Source organism: Gasterosteus aculeatus, chromosome 14, assembly GCF_964276395.1.
Source record: "Gasterosteus aculeatus chromosome 14, fGasAcu3.hap1.1, whole genome shotgun sequence".
NCBI lineage: Eukaryota > Metazoa > Chordata > Actinopteri > Perciformes > Gasterosteidae > Gasterosteus > Gasterosteus aculeatus.
The window spans coordinates 8437437-8457330 of record NC_135702.1 but is presented as its reverse complement, the minus strand read 5'-3'; the positions used below and the strand labels follow the sequence as shown (position 1 = coordinate 8457330).

At 43.9% G+C, this 19894-nt stretch overlaps 1 protein-coding gene across 2 annotated transcripts; it reads left to right on the top strand.

Moving 5' to 3' along the window:
• Positions 1–1276: 1276 nt before the first annotated feature.
• Positions 1277–18828, top strand: sppl3 (signal peptide peptidase 3). Of its 2 annotated transcripts, none has more exons than XM_040198426.2 (11): positions 1277–1989; positions 9961–10038; positions 11085–11182; positions 11272–11391; positions 11512–11590; positions 12223–12335; positions 13474–13580; positions 14786–14949; positions 15225–15403; positions 15587–15696; positions 15902–18828. In XM_040198426.2, the coding sequence occupies exons 1-11, from the start codon at positions 1964–1966 to the stop codon at positions 15971–15973; spliced, it is 1146 nt and encodes a 381-aa protein (XP_040054360.1). In that variant the 5' UTR covers positions 1277–1963; the 3' UTR covers positions 15974–18828. The 2 variants fall into 2 exon arrangements, with proteins under 2 accessions (XP_040054360.1, XP_040054361.1); XM_040198427.2 differs by having other exon boundaries at positions 1406–1989; positions 11085–11176.
• The last annotated feature ends 1066 nt before the right edge of the window (positions 18829–19894 follow it).

The window sequence follows — 19894 nt, the reverse complement described above, 5'->3', positions numbered from 1 at the left end:
TACTGCACTGTTAAGAGGGAAGATTTTGTGTTTGGATGAATTCCTTTGGGATTGACCACAAAATATTTAAATGAGTAAAAAATATGATTGTATTTAATTATAAATGAGCTCATTTAATTTAATGATCATTTGAAAAAGAAAACAGTCAGCCCAATTTACGCTGCATGTAATATCCACACCTCTCAGAAGCTGTCATGTAGCTGACATCTATATGAAGCAGATGTTTTTAAAGAGATGGACATCCACTTGAGGCCTTTATTGAAAGGAATTGACAATATTAATGGAACCACTGTTTTTATAAGTCCAGCAGCGGCAGATGCGGCAGAATGAACCCTTTGGTAAACCACCATGCTGCTGCTGTGTCCTGTGAATATGAGGTTTTGTTGATGAGCACAGAATGCACATAATCTGTAAGAAAATCAGGTCTTTCAGGCTCCGGTAATCCTTGCACTCTTTGGCAAGAGGGAATCCCGTTGACCCCATTCTAAACCCTAATACCATCCTTATCTACAGGAAAGACACTGCCTGGTCTGGCATGAGCTAAGCTCTTTTAGGTTAAGTTTCCTATTGGCAAGCATGGGATTCATTTCACAATGATGACATTGCCACCCTTTGAGCCTCTAGTGTGGCAAATATAAATGGTATGTTGTATGTTTGGTATGAGTAAAGGCAATCATATTTAAGCACAAATGAAGTGCACTAAACAATTCAACCACCTTGCAATAAACATTTTGCAGAGCACATCTGCAGGCTCCCGGTTTGCCAACATTTATCAGAGGACCCTGTTGGGATCCGTCTCCATTGGAAACATGTGTCCCCTCCAATACTTTTGATTCATCATTTGCTGCATCCGAAGTGTTTACTTTATTTTTGTATTGCCACCACTGGATCCAGCGTTTTTCTCTATTATTATTATTACATGAATCCGCCTCAGGGGGCACCACAACATGTATTTGCTAATGGAAACAAGAAAATAAATGAGTAAAGCCTTATTGGGTCATTTGAATTAATTGAAATGTGTAGTTGTGCTTTCGCTTTACTGCGTCTTGTTTTGTATTATAGCCTAATTGATATCTGATGCATTTCTTTTGATTAAGACCATTAGACCCCTGAAGCAAAACGGATTTAAAATAAACTGTTACAGATAACTCTGTAAACCATTGGATGATTCAAAAATAATTTGGAAGGGCTAATCTATACCAATTATTCTTTGTATATCGCCTCTACAAGCACCTGCTTCTCTAGTTATTGAATAAGCCCAACACCGAGGGGGTGTCTGTTCATCAGCACGTCGTCCGCAATCCAAAATCACGTTTACACTAATATCGAGCGACTCGGCAATCATTTCAATAATAACAACACGAATAACGTTGTATAATCTACGTAACGCCGGGGGCGGCTTCGGTCGTAGGTGTGTAACGACAAGCTGAAGGGAAACCATTGCGAGCATTTTTCAGCGCACAAAAGCGTTTTAGTGCGCGTCCCACTTCTGTCGCTCTACAGCAGGGCGATTTTTGCGCGCTCCCGCGACTCGCCATAGAAAACAAAGCTGAACGTCTCCCGTAGCAGCGAGCGGGTGCAGACTCGAGGAGATATCTGAATATATTCTGGATACATCGTGCGGAATTATGGATTTACAGTGGCTGTAGCATCGTTGGAGACCGAGCCTTCGCGGCTGGACTGACGGCGGGACATTGACGAAAAATATCCCGTGTTTTTTTTTTCTTCTCTCGGGGTGCTTTGTCTTGTCCACCCAACGATTGCAAACCATCATTCCAATTTCAATCGCAAACACATTCAGCTAGTGACCACTAGCTGCCGTCGGGATGTCTCGTCATGTTGTCACCGTAAAGTAACTGCTACGACGTTGAATTGTGAAGGATACGCAGAAACCCCGCCGGGTTGTCACCGGGAGCCTGAATCGGCGTCAGCCACCGTCGCGGAACCCACTGTTGTCGGCGATATGGCGGAGCAGGGCTACTCATCTTGGTGAGTGCGCACAGGCATCGCGCTACCGATTAGCAGTTACGTTAGCTGCCTTACGTTAGCAGCTAGCTACTGCCGCTCAGCCCGATGATATAACGTTGGGTCACTAAATCAACGAACCGTATTCTGTGACAATTTACGGAATAACCGACCCCCCCTCCGATGCATTTATCGCAGCGTAACGTGTGAAATGTCACTAATCCCTTCCCCCCCCCCATACCACCACCACCCCCCCTTGAAGCTCTGATATTGCTAACGGCTAACTTAAACGGGCTGGGTAGCTAGCCGTGGCTAATCAGTTTTACCAGCTGATGCTAGTGCTAACTAGCTTAGGTCAATGCCAACGGAGCTATTGTGAGCGAGCGCTACGGAGCTAGCCGCCTAGCTAACGGCTCGATAAGCTCATTTGGGTCATTACTCGCTCGCTGACATGCTACGCGCTTGCCTGGTGAAAGTTGTGACGCTACTGCGCGATGGTGCCGACGCCGATTGGTGAACGTTAACCGTGCCAGCGGATCGGTGTTAGCTTATCAGACGGCTAGCAGTCGTCGTCGATCCGCTGCACACAATAACAAAGGTTCCGCCGCGTAGCTAAGCTAACTTGGCTAACTGGCATCGCAGTCATGTCCCAAAACGTTTCAGGGTGAGGTTTAGCATTGTGACACACGACAGGTTGTCACACACAAAAAATGCGAGGACGCGTGAAGTGCACCGACTGGGAACCGTGTTCACTTCATAGCTGAATATTAGCGCTTTGGAGAGGAGATGTATGAAAGGAAGGCGGACGGATGATGTGATCACTGAATCGCGCTGCCCCCTTGAATGAATATGTCCGGACGTCGCTGAGGCCTCTATAATAAAATAAGGATAAATTATGCTCGTTTGATCCTAATAAACATTTTTTTTAAAAAACACTGGTTGAATGTTCGCACAGTGCTTAGAGCTGCAACGCTCCAAACGAATACGTCTCAAAGAGCACACAGGGTTCATTGAATGGTGGAGGTCCTCGGAAATGCTGTGTTTTTTGATCTTAGGGATTTAACTAAATCTAATTTGATGTCACATTGCGATTACTGGAGATAACAGCCGTCGTTCAGGTATTAACACATTACGTCTATAAATCTTAGGTCACTTAACTAAAGCTGCTTCTGCCGTTGAGATGTTCTTTGTGACTTGTCTATTCTAACAAATGTGTACTGAGGCCTAAAGTATTGTCAGAACTAGGTTCCTAAAAACGATTAGTAAGTTTTAAATGTAGTATGAAAACAAACTCAATTCATTGGATTTAATTACCAATTTCTTTGCCCAGGACAGTGTTTTTTTAATAGAGGTTGGATATTGTAGGTTTTCAGTGAAACAGTTGGAATCCAGAGCTTCTTTCCAGTTATGAATTGTAATTGTTTGATGGTGATCAATCGATTGTGTGAGAAATGACCTAAACGTCACCAGAGAACTTCAGAGATCAGCATTTGCGTAGTCCTGAAAATACTGAAATAATGTCATGGAATTTGAAATATGGCAATGTCTACGTCCGGAAAGGTTTTCATAAATAAATGAACCGTTTTGGGGGGGATTAGTCATGGAAAAACCTGCATAATAAAGTATATGTGGCTCATATCCACATCAACTGAGAATAATATGCTGGTTGGGCCATTGATGCTACGTTGTTCTCTGTGTGAGCTAATGTCAGAGTCTGACATTTTGTTCTGGTTTTTCGTGTATAAACAGAAGTTTCATAGACGGTTTAGTCACTCAAATTTGCATCTACGGTATGGGGGAGAAAAAAACCCTGAGAGGTGAGCAAAGACGGCACACCAGCTAAAGCTTGTATTTATCAGAGAATCAACATAGCAGCCGTCCCCCATAGCGACATGAAGCGTGCAGAAGTGTCTACCTGAGCAGAGCATGAAGTCACCCCCACTCTGCATGTGTTGTTACCCCAGCTTCCCCCTGCTTTGTTGACATACGGCATGTCACAGTCGACCAGGTTCTTGTAAAAGTGCAGTGCCCAGTCACGGTCCGTTCAGGCGAATGCTGTAGGCGAGTTCGATGTAGCCTGTCCCGTAGTGCTGTTTGAGCGGTTCACTACGAGCTACCGGCTCAGGCGTGTTGTTTTTTTTGTGTGTTTTTTTACGTTCACGACTAGTTCATGGAATGCCGTTCATACACATCAGTACTCAGGCGTGTGAAACCCTTGCTGTGGCATCGTTACAAACGTCTCTGTAGGTTGTGTTTTCCTTCATACCATTTAGGTAAAATAACTTAGTTATATTGGCTCTGCTTCATTGACCCCTTTCAAACAAACAGCTGGCTGTTTTGTATCCAGCTCATCTTGTTGCACAAATCATGCGGCCGTTTGGAAAAAAAATCCTTGAATTGCCTGTTGTGTCTGTTATGGCGACACGTCATGAGTCGTTGGACCCCGTACTGCTTTACAAGCTCAAAAAAACAACAACCGATAATGCACTTTCGAAGCTATTCCATTAGGCGATAATGAACATTATAATATCATTTTTTGCATTTGAGGCAGTTGATTAAGAATAGTTTTAGAAGATCCAGTCCAACATTGCATGCTGGATGGACTGCCAATAAGCACCACACCTAACTTTCTAGGCACCTAACACACCGAAGGCGTGTGGTTTTGTAGGTGGCTTTTTTTGATGGCTTGCCTGTTGTGGTTTGATGACACGTTCACAACCTTTGCGGCTGCGTGAAACATCCTTGTTTATTGTTTTTAACCCACGCATTTGTCTCATAGTGTGTGTGGTTTTACTTGTCCTTCAAGATCAATTACACAATCACATAAACACCTTTTAATCTGTTTGTTTGGAGATTTTAAAAAAGCATCTTGAATAATAAACCATTATGTTTTGCCTGAACATTTCTTCAAAGCTTTCACTGCAATTGGGCCTTTTCTCAACTTTAGTTTCTTAGTTACACGCTTTATTGAACACCCAAAGGATCCATCTTAAATTATGTTCAAGGCCAGATGTAAGTGTTCCAGTGAGTTTTTCTATTAAGACCGAGAAAGACAAGTTTGTGATGTGGAGCGGAAAGGAGACGATGAGCATTACAGCCGAGTGAACGATCGAAGGTGAACACGAGGCGATGGGTTCGGTGTCGGACACGGACGTGCTCGCACATGTCTGCAGGGAAAGTGGCAGACAACACTTTTTGGCAATTGGTAAACAAAGGTGCCGTCTCGCTTCACACGACCCAGCTCTCGCTCTCTGCTCAGTAGACGAGGCCAAAGGGGAAATGTCGTAGCGTGAAACCGCTCTGCCCGCACTGCCCTGGGGTGTTCGCGGGTACGGTATGGGCCATCAGTCCAACTGTAAGTGTGAAATCCTGCCATGAAATATGATCATTGTTTGCAACGCTCCGTTAAGGTTAATCTTGTTTCATGATGGTTTATGATGCTGGTCGAATGCCCTCACAAGGAAGACGCAACCAGGAACGATATCTCTGTTTGCTCGTGCCTTTGCAAAATGTTTTCAAAGCTCATCGTGGTACCTGCACATTTTCAAGGTTATTAGTGATTGTTTCAATATATTTGCCATTATCAACAATCGTTTTTCTTCATGTGCAATCCAGCACACAGAGTATTCAAAAAGAGGAGCTTATGGGGGGATTTCTTCGCTGCCTGACATTAGTCATTACAGTTATTACATCAGCCTACATAGAAACTTATAACATGGCGCCGTCTTCACTGGTGTGACGGCTTAACCTGCCATTTCTGAGGATATTTTAAAGAAATTATTATCACACTGATTTTATAAAGGTTTTTTTCCGAAATATAATCTGAAATAATTGTCCTTAATAGTAAAAACAAATAAAACATACATGCTGCCATACATTGTTCAACCGGGACTTCTTTTCCATTGATCCCTTTACATGGTCATTAAGATTTTATCCCCAAATCCTTTTATGAAGACCATCTAGTTTAACAACCCCCTTCCTGACCGTGAAAATATACTCTTCGGTACATTTAAACTAAGACTACAGTAGTGATTAACATCTGTCTATTTAAATGCCTGCCTGTGGTAAACTAAAAGGCACTGTGCCATTCTCCCATTACTCATCTACAGCACGCCTGACTATGTGTTGCTGTTTGAATCTGACAGATTACTGAACACCTGTTGCCTGTATCTCGAACAAAAGCCCCATTTAAGATTAGCCATCAGAATGTCAACGGCTAAATAGTTTTGGATTTGAACGCACAGGGATCGAATGCGTCTCGAAGTCTACGGCTCAGTGCCCGCGGGTTCTGAAAATAAATGATCGGTAATCTGTGGGCCAGCCGTTGATGTAGGCGTGTTTTCTCCTGGAAGTGTCTACCCGTGCCTCGGCCTCATTCAAACGGGATGGGAACAATACCGCCGTAGGGCGTACAGGCACAGGAGCGGTGACGCGCGTGGAGCTGTACTTTTCTTTTGTAGAGGCAGAAAGGTCATACAGTCTCCTACCTGAAGGCTCTAACCTGTGATTATGGATCATTTACAATAGACCGGTGGGAAACTCAGCCAGTAGCTAATGTGAACTGGGGTGAATATTAGTGCATGTTGTTAAGTTCACAACATATATATATATATATATATATTAGTGTTATCATGGTGCGTGTAATCTGGTGAGAACCGAGTACGATATCTTTCATGTCCCCGGCTCACAGGGCAGCATCGGTGAAAGTCTTCTTTGTGACCCGGCCTTCTTAATGGTCAAGTCATGCGTTCGACCTCGGCTTGTTGGGGGACGGTATTGGAATTGTGTTATTGAAAACCTACTCTGTCAGCGAACAAGGACATCTTATGGCCACGTTGGGCTGCCATCCAGCTCCCAACAGGCCGGGATTGTGTTTTGTTTTAAAATGTTCCATTCATCCATCTCACCCATGTTCTACCCGCTGCTGTGCGCAGAATTCGGACAAACCGGTTTCGATGCTAGAATATGAATGAGGTCCGTGGCAGATGCGACGAGCTGTCTTATCTGCTCGCCGTGTTGACAGCGAGGCGGTTACGTCATCGTGGGTCCGCGTGTGGAAGAACGGGGCCAGTTCCTTAATCAAGCCGTCTTAATGTTTTAGGCCGAATTGCTGGCAAAACGCTTAAACCTGCCCAGTTGAGTAGTTCCAAAGACTGAAAAAAGCACGGAGGGGTGTCATGTTTATTTTGGCGTCACGTGTTAACAGCCTTGTTGTCTGTGGAATCTGAATTAAGAACCGGCCCGTGATGCCGTATTTTCCCAGTGTCTCTTTTCCACAGTGCACTACATGTTGCACCCCCCCTCCTTCCTGATCTGCCCGTAGTCATTCCTCTCCCACTGAATGATTTCTTTTTTTTTTTTTTTCTTCCTCCACCTCTGCATCACAGTGTAACCTGTGATTTCCTGCGTCACACCCTCACCAGAATGTAAAGTAATTTGGAGCGCGGACGGTTGTTATGCGAGGGCTGTTGTCTCTGTCAGTACTTGAAAGAACTAGTTATGCTGCCCAGTAATACCCAGAACTGGGGTGTATTTCTACACATGCAAATTTTGACCTTTTTATTTAATTAGCGTTTTGGCAGACAGTATCCACGTAAAGTAACTTGGCTCAGGCCATGATGCAGCTAACTCCCATTTTCATGCTGCATAACCAGGCTTCTCTATGTGGGCATGATACTTTTCCTTGTGTACATATTTAGTTTCTTCCCGTCTTACCTGACCCGTGTGACCAAGTTGTGTAGTGGAGCGGGAGATAAAAATATATGACCCACAGCTCAGGAAATCAAAATTTGACAAAAAAAGGAAATGCCAGTAGTAGGAAATAGTGGCAGGAACCTGTTGTTCCATTCATTCATCTCAACCGTATCTTGTAGTGTAGCAGTTGTCCTGTTCTTCTTTGCTAAAGTGGTTTCCGGCGTGAAGCATCTGTCAACATGGCTTGAAAGACTTTCCCTCCGCCGTCTTTTCCCCCTTTGTTGCTTTCGTTCTATTTGTCTCATTTATTATTCTCGATATAATAAACACTCAATTATTTATTAGATAGTGAGCAGGAAATTGTGCAATCAAACATCCACTCACGCAGCTGAAACTATTCTGTATTTCTAAACGCGATACCTTTTTGTGAGCTCGTCCTATATTTTGCCATAATGTGCTTTAATTACTTGTTGTTTGTCGGCCAGCACTCATCCACACATTATATCAGCACGCTGATGTAGTCTTACTCGGGTGTAGCGCTGTTCCAGTGTATGTTCATATAAAATGTTATGCATTGATTTGGGGGGATTGAAATGAATATGCCTTTGCTACTGGCTCTTTTCTTCTTCTTTTTAAATAATAAGCAGATGTGTAATCTTTACAACCGCCAGTGAAGATGTCCCCGTCTTCATTGTGAAGGGAGACCACTCTTTAACCGCATCCGTTGGCCGGGGACTTGGATTAGGACGCCCTTCATCAGCTACTGTTTATTTTGTCTAGTCCTCCTCACAATACTCCAAAACAGATGGCAAAGGGAGGATGTAGGTCAAGAGGAATTTAGATTATTTTTGGCAGGGGCGAGGCCCGATAAACGCAAGAAATCTGTCACCGGTTGACATGGTGGAATCCTCCCCGTCGTCCGCTGCCCCTCCAAAATAAATGATTATGTTTCCACCGTTCCCGGCGCCTTTACGTTGCATTACATGTCCTTTTATGTGCACATTCAATCATCTGATCTAAAAATAAAGAATGTGATGGGGCTCCAATGCCATGTTCGTCACAGGGAATCCGGTCGAGTTTTGCTGAGGGGGGAAAACGTATTGGTTGGTCGTCGTGGCGCAGGGGGTAGAGCGGGTGTGCTGGGAACCGCAAGGTTGGTGGTTCTAGTCCCGGCTGCCCCATGTCTCAAGTTGAAGTGTCCCTGAGCAAGACACCTAACCCCTAATTGCTCCCTGGGCAAAAATGTGAAAAGCCGTGAGTTAAAAGCGTAAGTCGCTTTGGATAAAAGCGTCTGCTAAATGACCTATAATGTAATGTAATGTTGGTTGTAAAGGGAATTATCTTAAAGTTTAAGTTTCAAACCCGAACAATCTTTTGCCTTCAGAAGGGTGTATGGTGCATGCATGTGTCTAGATTTTTTTTTTTTGGCATGAGTTGTCTATTTTCTCTAATGGAGTGGTTCCCAAACTCTTTCTGTCGAGACCCCTTTGATGATATAGGAACATTGAAGGCCCACCCGAGCGTTCAATGGGCAATGTTGTCACGTTGGTTCTGCTTGATTTTATTTTTGTTTACCTCTGTGTGTGGCCTGCTGATGGAAGTGGCGCTCGCCCTGTAGTTCCTCCGTGCCCGCTCTAGGAAGCCGAACCGATGCCGGAACTTGGTCATAGCTAACGTATGCTACGCAGTCATTGGGCGGTCTGCGTTCAAGGGGCGGGGCTTTGTGCATCGCAGGCTGTTCTGCCTGTTTATATTTTATTTGTATTATGTTACTTTATATGTGTTTGAAACAGGTCTGGGTCCTTTTATTAAAAATAGAACCCATACATTCCGCTTCATAATGTTTAAAACTGATTCAAATGTGAATGAGTAGCTACACCTTTTCGAAAAGCCCAGTGCCGTACAATATAACAAATAAAACCACATACAAGTTTTTTTGTGTGTGTGTGTATAAAGTAATTTATTTCCCCTTGTAGGATTAAGAAGTATTTCATCTTAATTGTCCTGTTACTTTTTAACCAGGTCTCTTAATACTTATTCTCCATGAATGCTACCAAATAACTCCTTTCTTCAGAATTTCCAATACTACCAGAACTTATGCTTCACTCTAGCCTCATTGGTTTTCATAATTGACCGCTGGTTCTTTTTGTCTTTTTTTTTTTTTTTTTGTCTTTTGAACCACAAGATTTGCATTTTTTATTTTTTATTTTAAGCACACTTGTATCAGATGAATAGAATATCTTTGGCTCTGTGCAACACAGCATTTTGTTAAACCTCTGTATTCTTCTCTGTCCTCTTTAGGGCGTACTCCCTAGTGGACTCCAGCCAGGTGTCCACCTTCCTTATCTCCATCCTTCTCATCGTCTATGGCAGCTTCAGGTGAGTGTCTCCAAATGACAGCGACTTTGCTTGCACGTCTTGTTTGGCGTTCGAGCGAGGACCTTTTTAGTTTTTAAATGCCATCCCTTTCACATTATTGTATCCTTTCAGACGTTTGTGTGACGTCCCAATTAGCGTATCAAATTTCTGAGCAACAGGTTTTGTGAGGCCACCGTGCCTTCGACCGCTAAATTATAATCCATTTGATCTTTAGTAGGCGTACGTGTTAAATGTTGAGACATTCACTCAAGGTTTTCCCAGCCTATCAGGAAAATGGAATGGATATGAGGTGAGTGACCTTGACCTTTAACCTTCATGAGGGCCATTGCCTGTATGGCATTCGCAAGAGTGGGTGGAGAAGACCGCCGGAACAACGTAACAACGTAATTCCATGTTGAAATGGGAACCTTCAATGTGTCACTTGCATTATATCAGCTGGCAAAAAAAAATGACATCCATGTGCGATGAACATCGCTGTCGGAGGACTCTCCTGTGCCCTGTGAGATGCTCCCTTTAACGGCAGATGTGTTTGACTTGTCACAGCAGGAGAAGCTGCCACGGTGCCACTAGTAACGTTCATGCTCCGTTCTGGTCAAGTGTTTCTGAAAAGCCACGACTGTGTGACGGTGACTTGGCACGCGCCACACCAGCATGCTGACACAAGCAGCTAAATGCCTTCATTCGTTTCATTATTGACTCTTGTGACTGTCAAAAAGGTCTCGAGTGAAAAGAGCCTGAACGCTGTTGTGTAGCAATACACATACACACATAGACATACACTTCTTTCATTTCTTGCGTATGTATAATTTTTGATTTACATTAATAAGGGGAAAAATTTATATTTAGTGGGTTTGACTGCAGCCTCATGGGGTTTTATTAGTCGAGGCGTCATCAAGTTCATCTTTATTTATGTAGTCATCTTTTCAAATATTTCGTCTTCCCCACACTAATGATCTCAATGTAGTATATTTGCTTGTTTACATGCTTTTGACAATGTGATTACATGATTACAGTCAGTCTAACCAGCTTTCTTTCTCGCCCTGCAGATCATTAAACATGGATTGTGAGAACCAGGAGAAGGACAAAGACGGCAACCCCACGACAACGGGCGGTTTCAACAACGGCAACACAAACAACAGTGAGTGTGAGTGAGTGTGAACAGGCCCCCGGTGATCCATTCAAAGTGTTTTCCTTGAATTGACAAGTCATCGCTACTCATGTGTTGGCTTGCAGGTATTCAGACTATAGACTCCACGCAGGCCCTGTTCCTGCCCATAGGAGCCTCGGTGTCTCTGCTAGTCATGTTCTTCTTCTTCGACTCGGTACAGGTGGTCTTCACCATCTGCACTGCAGGCGAGTACCGCCCCCCCTGAACATATAGGAATGAACCGCATTGGAGGAGGCGTTCGCCTTTCTGTCAAGTAGTAGTAGTAGTAGTAGTATTTAACTGCCGTGATTTGTTCTTCTCCTCAGTTCTCGCAACAATCGCATTTGCGTTCCTCTTGTTGCCGATGTGCCAGTATCTGACCAGACCCTGTTCCCCGCAGAACAAGTAAGGGAATCGTGTGGATTCTGAGTGTCTGTAAATCACCTCTGTTGTCGCGCCAGCTGCCTCCAGCTGTTTGCCATGTCTCTTACAAATGTTCAACCTGAAACTGCCTGCGATCTTAATAGTCTGGCTTGGAGAAAGTGGGAAGTTAGTTTAGTTATTATTATTTTTACTTCTTCACACAAAACAATTTTTAATGGCCTCAGGTGTTTGGACATCTGCAGCACAAGTAATCCCAAACGACACAACGCATCCACTCTGTAACCAGTAGGAAGCGCCGATGTGTCTTGTAAAGTTAAAATCCAGATTAAAGACTCTTTCATTTACACCTACTACAGTTGGGATCAGGTGTTGATGCACTTGAAGCTGTTGGGTAACCGAACGAACTCCAGAGGAAGAACAACCTGTTCTCTTTCTCGTTTTATAGTCTCACCTTCACACAACAATGCTCTCTCAGTCTTGTTGTTCTAGCTGCTAAGTATGCAAAAACTAGTATTAAAGTTGCCATTATGTAAATGTTTGCATGTCCCTTTCCGTACGCGGAGAAGCCCACAGACGTCCCATCCAGCCGCTTTAGTTCTGTGCGACACAGACGAGATTTTGATTGAGAGCGTCTCCTATTTGTCTTACTGCAGGATTTCTTTTGGCTGCTGTGGGCGTTTCACTCTGGCCGAGCTCCTGTCCTTCTCCCTCTCCGTCATGTTGGTGCTCATCTGGGTGCTGACCGGACACTGGCTCCTCATGGACGGTGCGTCTCTCCGCCACAACTCCCGTGTCAGTCACCAGAATTCGGTGGACATTATTCAAGGTCCCCGGAAAAATGTTTTTTCCGCAGCCGGTTGTGATCTTCGATGATCCGGCGGTTGGCGACGTCGCTCTGAACTGCAGGGTGGTTTGGGATTCACATTCCCGACATTGCCGGTTGTTAGACGGTGATTTAAAGCGAGTGAGCAGTTCTGTTAGCGTAGCGGCTAACTTTGCTGCTGCGGAACAGTCAAAATGTATTCAGCCATCTCAATCTTCAATAGAGGCTTCCGTGCAGACGATTCCCTTTGCTCATCTTCTGCAGAAGAATGAAGTTCACATTATGACAACATGACGTTTTTAGCAACACTATTTTAGGGCTTTTACTAGTGTGACCAATGCTAACGGTATGAGTAGACCGATGTTGGTCAGAATACTAACTGGCATTTAAGATGACGTTTTTAGCAACACTATTTTAGGGCTTTTACTAGTGTGACCAATGCTAACGGTATGAGTAGACCGATGTTGGTCAGAATACTAACTGGCATTTAAGATGACGTTTTTAGCAACACTATTTTAGGGCTTTTACTAGTGTGACCAATGCTAACGGTATGAGTAGACCGATGTTGGTCAGAATACTAACTGGCATTTAAGATGACTGCTGACAAAACAAAGAGTGTGTGTTGTGTGTGCACTCCATTAATTTGACCCAGTTGACTTCAGTAATTCAAAACCTATTACCAGCAATCTTCTTCAGTAAAGTAAACAACGCTCCCTTAACACAAATGACAGCATATCATCATCAAAAATATAATTGGAAAACAATCCAAAGAATCAAATGTATTATCCATACATTTGATTATTGTATAATATAAGAATTGACTACGGAGTTAGCCAACCGTGTAGGCTGGTGCTTAAGTATTATTTATAATATGGACATTCAATTTCTAAATCAATATTTGAGTATTCTGTGTGAGGTAAAGATAATGCCTCACTTATTACTTACTTATTACTATTTGTATTGTGTGATCCAAACATTTCCAAAGACTCTTGTTGTTATGAACTATGTTTGTATGATCACAATACAGTGGCGAGACTACAAGACTCCGTTTTTAAATCTCCTGTCTCTTTGCTCCCTGCAGCTTTAGCCATGGGCTTGTGTGTCGCCATGATCGCCTTCGTGCGGCTTCCCAGTCTGAAGGTGTCTTGCCTGCTGCTGTCAGGACTGCTCATCTATGATGTGTTTTGGGTAAGACATCCAAAACGTCACCTCCAGGCACTATATACGAGACCCAATCATCAGTAAAGGGTTACAAATATTTGCTTTCTGTTATAAAATGTCAATGTTTTAGCTTATAAAGAAATTGTCAGCCTGGGTAGAGATTGAATCACCGACTGTTGACCTTGGTTGAACTTATAATAGAAGAGGGCCAGCTGCACAATTCAACCGGAGATGCTACACGTCATGATTAGGATGATCATCCCAACTTCCTTTTGAGAAATGATCAAACATTTTACCCTAGCTGTCTTCTTGGGTCATTTGTAGATTCAGGTTTGATTTATTATCCATATCTGGCACCTCTTTTGGATCCACGCCGGCACTGAGAACAGGACTCAAAAGCAATGGCCACTTAGCAACTAAAGTGCCACCAAAGTCAAGGGGACCCGGTGTCATGAATGGCGATTTTATTATGAGGATGTGCATCAGTGGGTTAGTGGGTTACTGAGTGACAGAGGGAGGGGGGGCGAGGTTGCTTTGTTGCTTTGTGGAACTGGTCATTCCATTAAACCGCTGAACAAAGTAGTCTGTTAAGATTTTCTGTTTCATTCAGGTCGTTTTATTCATTTTTAAACCGTTGCTGTCACTACTTTCATTGCCATTTGACGGCAGAAAACCGCTTCTCTCAGGTTTCGTCTCACACAGTAAAGACTATGTTCTGCACAGAAATACAAACTGAACTCGGACACAACAAATCATAAGTGACACACAAAAAAAAAAAAAAAACGTCTGCTGCTGTTCTGCTGTGAGCACGCAGACTTGCTCTCATCCTCACTGTGCCGGGCGCCTAGCAACCTGCCTTCAGTGTTATTTCCCCTCCGACCGTTTATGTTCGCGATAATGTAATGTGAGACGAACATTAGATGAATTGAATAAATTATCCCCGCCTGCTTTGAGAAGTTGAAGCAGCAATTGAGGCTGTTTAAAGCATGCAACTCAGGCTGCACATTTGGAGATTCACAATCGATTGCTGCAATCTAAACTATACTGAATTGTATTCTGATCAATTGATAGTCATCTAAGAATCTAATTGGACGCATCTTGTTTTCATGCTCGTCTCAACAAGATTAGGAAATATGTTAAAATAAGTGACATTGAGACAATAGTGGGCCCTAGACAAGTGAAATGAGAATGTGTCAATGCGAGCAGCTAAATTCCTCTTTCCTCCCCCCCAGGTGTTCTTCTCAGCCTACATCTTCAATAGTAACGTGATGGTCAAAGTTGCCACCCAACCTGCTGAAAATCCCATAGATGTTCTGTCCCGAAAGCTCCACTTGGGACCAGGGATGGGCCGCGACGTCCCCCGTCTCTCCTTACCTGGCAAACTGGTCTTCCCCAGGTAAGACCGGTGGAACTGTGCAGGGAAATGAATCCAACCCTTTGATTTGCTGCTGTAATTGGCAAGATAACCCCACTAGGCAGCTGGCGGAGCTGTGAAGCTTTTGTTCAGATTTCACACCCAGTGATCCCCACCTAGATGTGCGTACAGAATCAAATGGCGCTGCATTCATTGCCTGATACTACGGCGTGTACTCCATGTGAAGCACGTTCCCGCTCACTCTGTATTTCGCCCGCACCAAACCTATTTCCACTTCTTTTTCCGACCCCGTGCAGCTCAACAGGAAGTCACTTCTCGATGCTGGGAATAGGAGACATCGTGATGCCGGGGCTGCTGTTGTGCTTCGTCCTGCGCTACGACAACTACAAGAAGCAGGCGAACGGGGAGGTCCCGCTGTCTGGACGCATGCAGCGCGTCTCCTATTTCCACTGCACTCTTATCGGATACTTTGTGGGTAAGAAAAAGCAAGCTGGAGGGTTATAAGGCGATGGCGTGTGGTTCGATAGAGGTGATTGTTCTGGGTGTCAGGGAGCCGATGTGTTGGTTTCCCAGAAACACATTATGAGGTTATGAGGTTTTTGTTTTTGTTTTTTGTACTTCAAAAAGAAATGTATTGATGATTTGACTCTGTCTTCAGGTCTGCTGACTGCCACTGTGGCCTCCAGGATCCATCGTGCAGCTCAGCCCGCTCTGCTCTACCTGGTGCCCTTCACCCTGCTGCCTCTGCTCACTATGGCCTACCTGAAGGTACGGTTACACATTACAGAAGCAACCGGCCAAGTTAAGCGTGGCGGTTTACCAGAAGTTATCAGTTTTCCTGTATTAGAAGTGTGCACAAGTATATTCGCTAAAGACAAATTATCAGGTTGACACGGTATTTTTATGCTTATGATCTACGCTGACTTCGCTTTGATTCCTCACTGATGTTCGAACCTGCGTTTGCGGCCCGCAGGGGGATTTGCGGCGCATGTGGTCCGAGCCCTTCCACACCAAGACCAGCAGCTCCCGCTTCCTGGAGGTATGATGCACCCTGGGACGAGCGACCAGTGCGGGGAGGACTGCTGATCTTTTTACCTTAATTAGAGGGGAAGGAGAGAGGGCGCACTCACAGTGAGGCCGTGTTGTCATCACTTGTTCATGCTTTCCGCCAATCTTCTGTAAGAAAACCCTCCGAAGGACACCAGTGTGTGGATCACCACGCCCCCCCCAACACCATTCATTGTTGGTAACCTACATCCTTCCCAATTCACCGCCGCTTCCTCTTTTCTGTTTGTTTCCTCCTCATCAAAGCACATCCTGCCTATGGCGGGGGGGTTTTCTCCGCCCCTCCCCTCTCTCTCTCTCCTTTTTCCTTTTTCTCCGCTCTATAGTTAGTCTCGTTTGCCACTTCCCTTTCACGGCTCGTTCCATTCGTCAGGCCTCCTCCCGCTGCGTTTTCCTTCTCTCCCCGCATCTTTAATTTTCTCTGCATCTCCGTTTGTCACCGACTCTGATGAACTCGAGGGCCAGGGCCTCTCGCCCCCCCTTTCTGTGGACTTGTGAGACATGGCTGGGGTTTATATATATATATATATATATATATATATATATATATATATATCTATATATATATAGATATATATATAGATATTTTTTAGCATTCTTGTGATCATGATGATTATTATTATTATTATAGAAGATTTAAACAAACCTGAGAAGAGGCGCAGTGGCAAAGTGCTCGGGAGCAGCGACACCGCGAAGAAGAAGAGTCTCACCCCTCCATACGTCTCCCTCTTCCTCCCCCTGCTTTCTTTGTCTGTCCCTTCATCCCATCACAATCGCTCCCTCCCTCTGACGCTCTCCACGAGCCCCACCCAGCCTCCTCCCCCCCCCCCCCGTTCATCTGCTGTCCCCATTCCACGCCCTCACAGATAACTATGTATTTTATTTAGAAAAGTTTTATTCTTGGCATATACAGAAATGCATTATAAATTGTTAAGCCGCCCCCTGCATTTTAGGGGACGGTTCTATTTGTATATATGTGTATTTGCGGTATCTTGAGTTTGTATTTGTGTTCGGGAGCATGTTGAATAGAGCGGGAAACTGACGCCAGCCAACAGCGGAATTTTAGTATAAATGATGGCTGCCAGGTTTTATCGAGTCGACCGGTGAGCATCCATCACGTGCCGGTTGTTTTCTAAAGTTTGTTGACTTGTGTGATAAAAAACGTCGCTGATGGATCTTTGGCACAAAAAAAAGCAAACCTAACATCTGCATTGGCAGCTGGTCGATGAAAAGGTTTCCTGCTCTAGGGTCCAGTGTGTTGGATCAAACGGCGTCATGCAACACACGACATGTCTAATGGAAACGGTTTGTGTCCTAACTTGTAAAAAGTTACTGAAAACTCAACAGGGGGCAATTTTGTTTTTATCAGTCTTTCTTGGGACAGGTGGAAATGTAAACAGTGTTTGTTTTTTTTTCTAATAAATGAATGTTAAATTCATTTTACGGTATGCTATGTTACTTTTCATCATGATACATCATCATACATCACGCTGGGTAATTTCTCTTGTGCACGTCCTAAATGTACATGTATTGAAGGCCATGGAGACACGTAAAGCATCAACCTTTAGACATTATAAATGTCTGAGCATGATGATATCTGATGGGTTTGTATACATTCTGACTTAAGAGAAGTCAGGGGAACAGCACAACAGCACATGTCATCTGAACTTCACCTCTGTCAAGGAAGACTATTGCACGGAGATAAGGGAAAGCGTACTGGGGTGGTTTGCAAGTGTGTGTGTGTGTGTCTGTGTGTGTGTGTGTGTGTGTCTGTGTGTGTGTCAGTCATTGCATAATAAAGTCTGTTTGGACCTTGCGAGGGGATAAAATCCGTTATGCTCTCTCAGAAATCAAAAAACGGAAATTAGAAATACCAGTTCACCCACGGGATGTTTTTTTTTTATCTCCACTTGGTCCGTTTTTGTGGTGCTCGTCATTTATCATGTCCTACTGAACTGGAAAAGGTGTGAGTGGTTGCCCTAGAGGAAGTCTGGAGAGACGGGCGGACGATGCAGTAAACTGGCTTTTTTTTATTTTAATTTATTTTTTAACTTTTCTATGCTGTCTGGCCTAGAAGGCCGTGCATGTTCCGTGTACAGTGTATCATCTCTCAGACCGCTTTGACGGGGCTTCCGCAGTCTCTGCTCGCCGCCACCATGGAACTGGACCTAAAGCGCTCTCCTGCAAAGAGCAGCGTGAGTGGGCGGGACAAAGGCATGCGGGGTCAGAAAGGTTACTGGTCAGAAAGACTGCCATTGGTCCGCTCTGACCTCCTGTGACTGATTCACTGCGGCTGAATATTAGGACCTGGATGCTGTCAGGTCGGGACTCTCGGCCTGCCGCTCTGTGCAGCCGCCTGGACTCGGACATCATGGAAGACCCCTTCGTGGACATGGAAAGTAAATATATAGATTTATATGCGTACATATGTATGTGTGTGTGTGTGTGTGTGTGCGTGTGTGTATGCATATATATACACACACACACAGATATGTGTAAATGTAGATACATAAATAATTGATTACTATCATGGTGAGAACAACAAAAATGTTTTTTTTATAGAAAATGAATTCCTTCGTACCCTGTTGTGTTCTTTTTTTTTTTATTATTTTCAACTCTTCGCCCCTCTAGCAGAGGACTCGCACTCTGTTGGCGCATTGATATTACGGCTGAATGGATTCTGTATAGAAGAATGGTAAATAAATTAAGAATTGTGTAGTGAAACATGAATCCTGAAGCGCCTGATCTGAAAGGACTTTGTCTCCTTTTAACCTCTGCCCTTCTCTCTCTCTCGGTTCAGGATTCTGCTGTAAATAAACATGACTCTAACTGTAACGCCAGTGTGTCTTTTTCTTTGGCTGACCGATTCGTTAACGACTTCTTTGCTTTGCGTCCGCTTCGTACATGAAACGTTGGTATAAGCGCATAAACTATGTGGCTTTTGTATGAGTCGGTGATTTAAAAAAAAATACATTTTCTTCCCAAGCTTCTCAGAGGGTTTAATTTGAATTCGCTGTTTGACAGCCGAACGGAAAAAATACTGAATGACCAAATACACTTTCCTTTTGTTAATCATGCAACGCCCCTGATTTATGTTGCGGGGGCCAGACTGCTGAAGAAAACACTAAACTAAAAAGAAAACATGCATAAAGTAGCTACACCAGTAAAATGCTGCTCACACGAGGTTAAAGATATTTATGTTTAAAAACTACATCACACAATAGTGATTTTAAGGAAATTATTTAAAATTCATTATCTCATTAAACGGGTTTCTTGAGCTATTAAATATGCACATTGCATATGCATTGAGCAACTAAACATTGAGGTACTGCAAAATACATCCAGTACAGTCAAACCATTGTGCCAAAGAACAACTATGTCTCGACTGCAGGTTGAAAGCGTCAATACATGAATTCATGTTTGCTGAACGTTGTCCAGCAGGTGGCAGCACAGTACAAATATCAGAAAACGCTGTCGGCGTTGTGGAGTTATGAAAGGCCTGTGGATTCTTCACTCACAAAGCTCAACAGGTTTTTATGCACGCAGATCTGAAACCAAGATTATAAAGTCATTTTTTTCAGAATAACGTTGTTCAAGCTGCGGCGTCTGTAAAGTTAAATGTACAAACGCGCAGATAAAACCACCATCGCCGTAGAAAACTCCCGTTCCTGCTGACATGAGAGGTTGAATTATCAAAACAATAATTTAAAAAAAGCGGCGTCGTCCCTACATCCGGCCAGCTAACGGAAATAAAAGGCACGCGCTCATCAAAGAAAGGTAATTGGTTCCTGCAGTGCGAGAGCCTGTCAGCCTTCGTGGGAAAATGGCGGCCTCAATGACAAACCAAAGGCGCTGAGTCAAGAGTTTCTGGAATGGCTGCTGCAGAACGGGAAAAACTCCA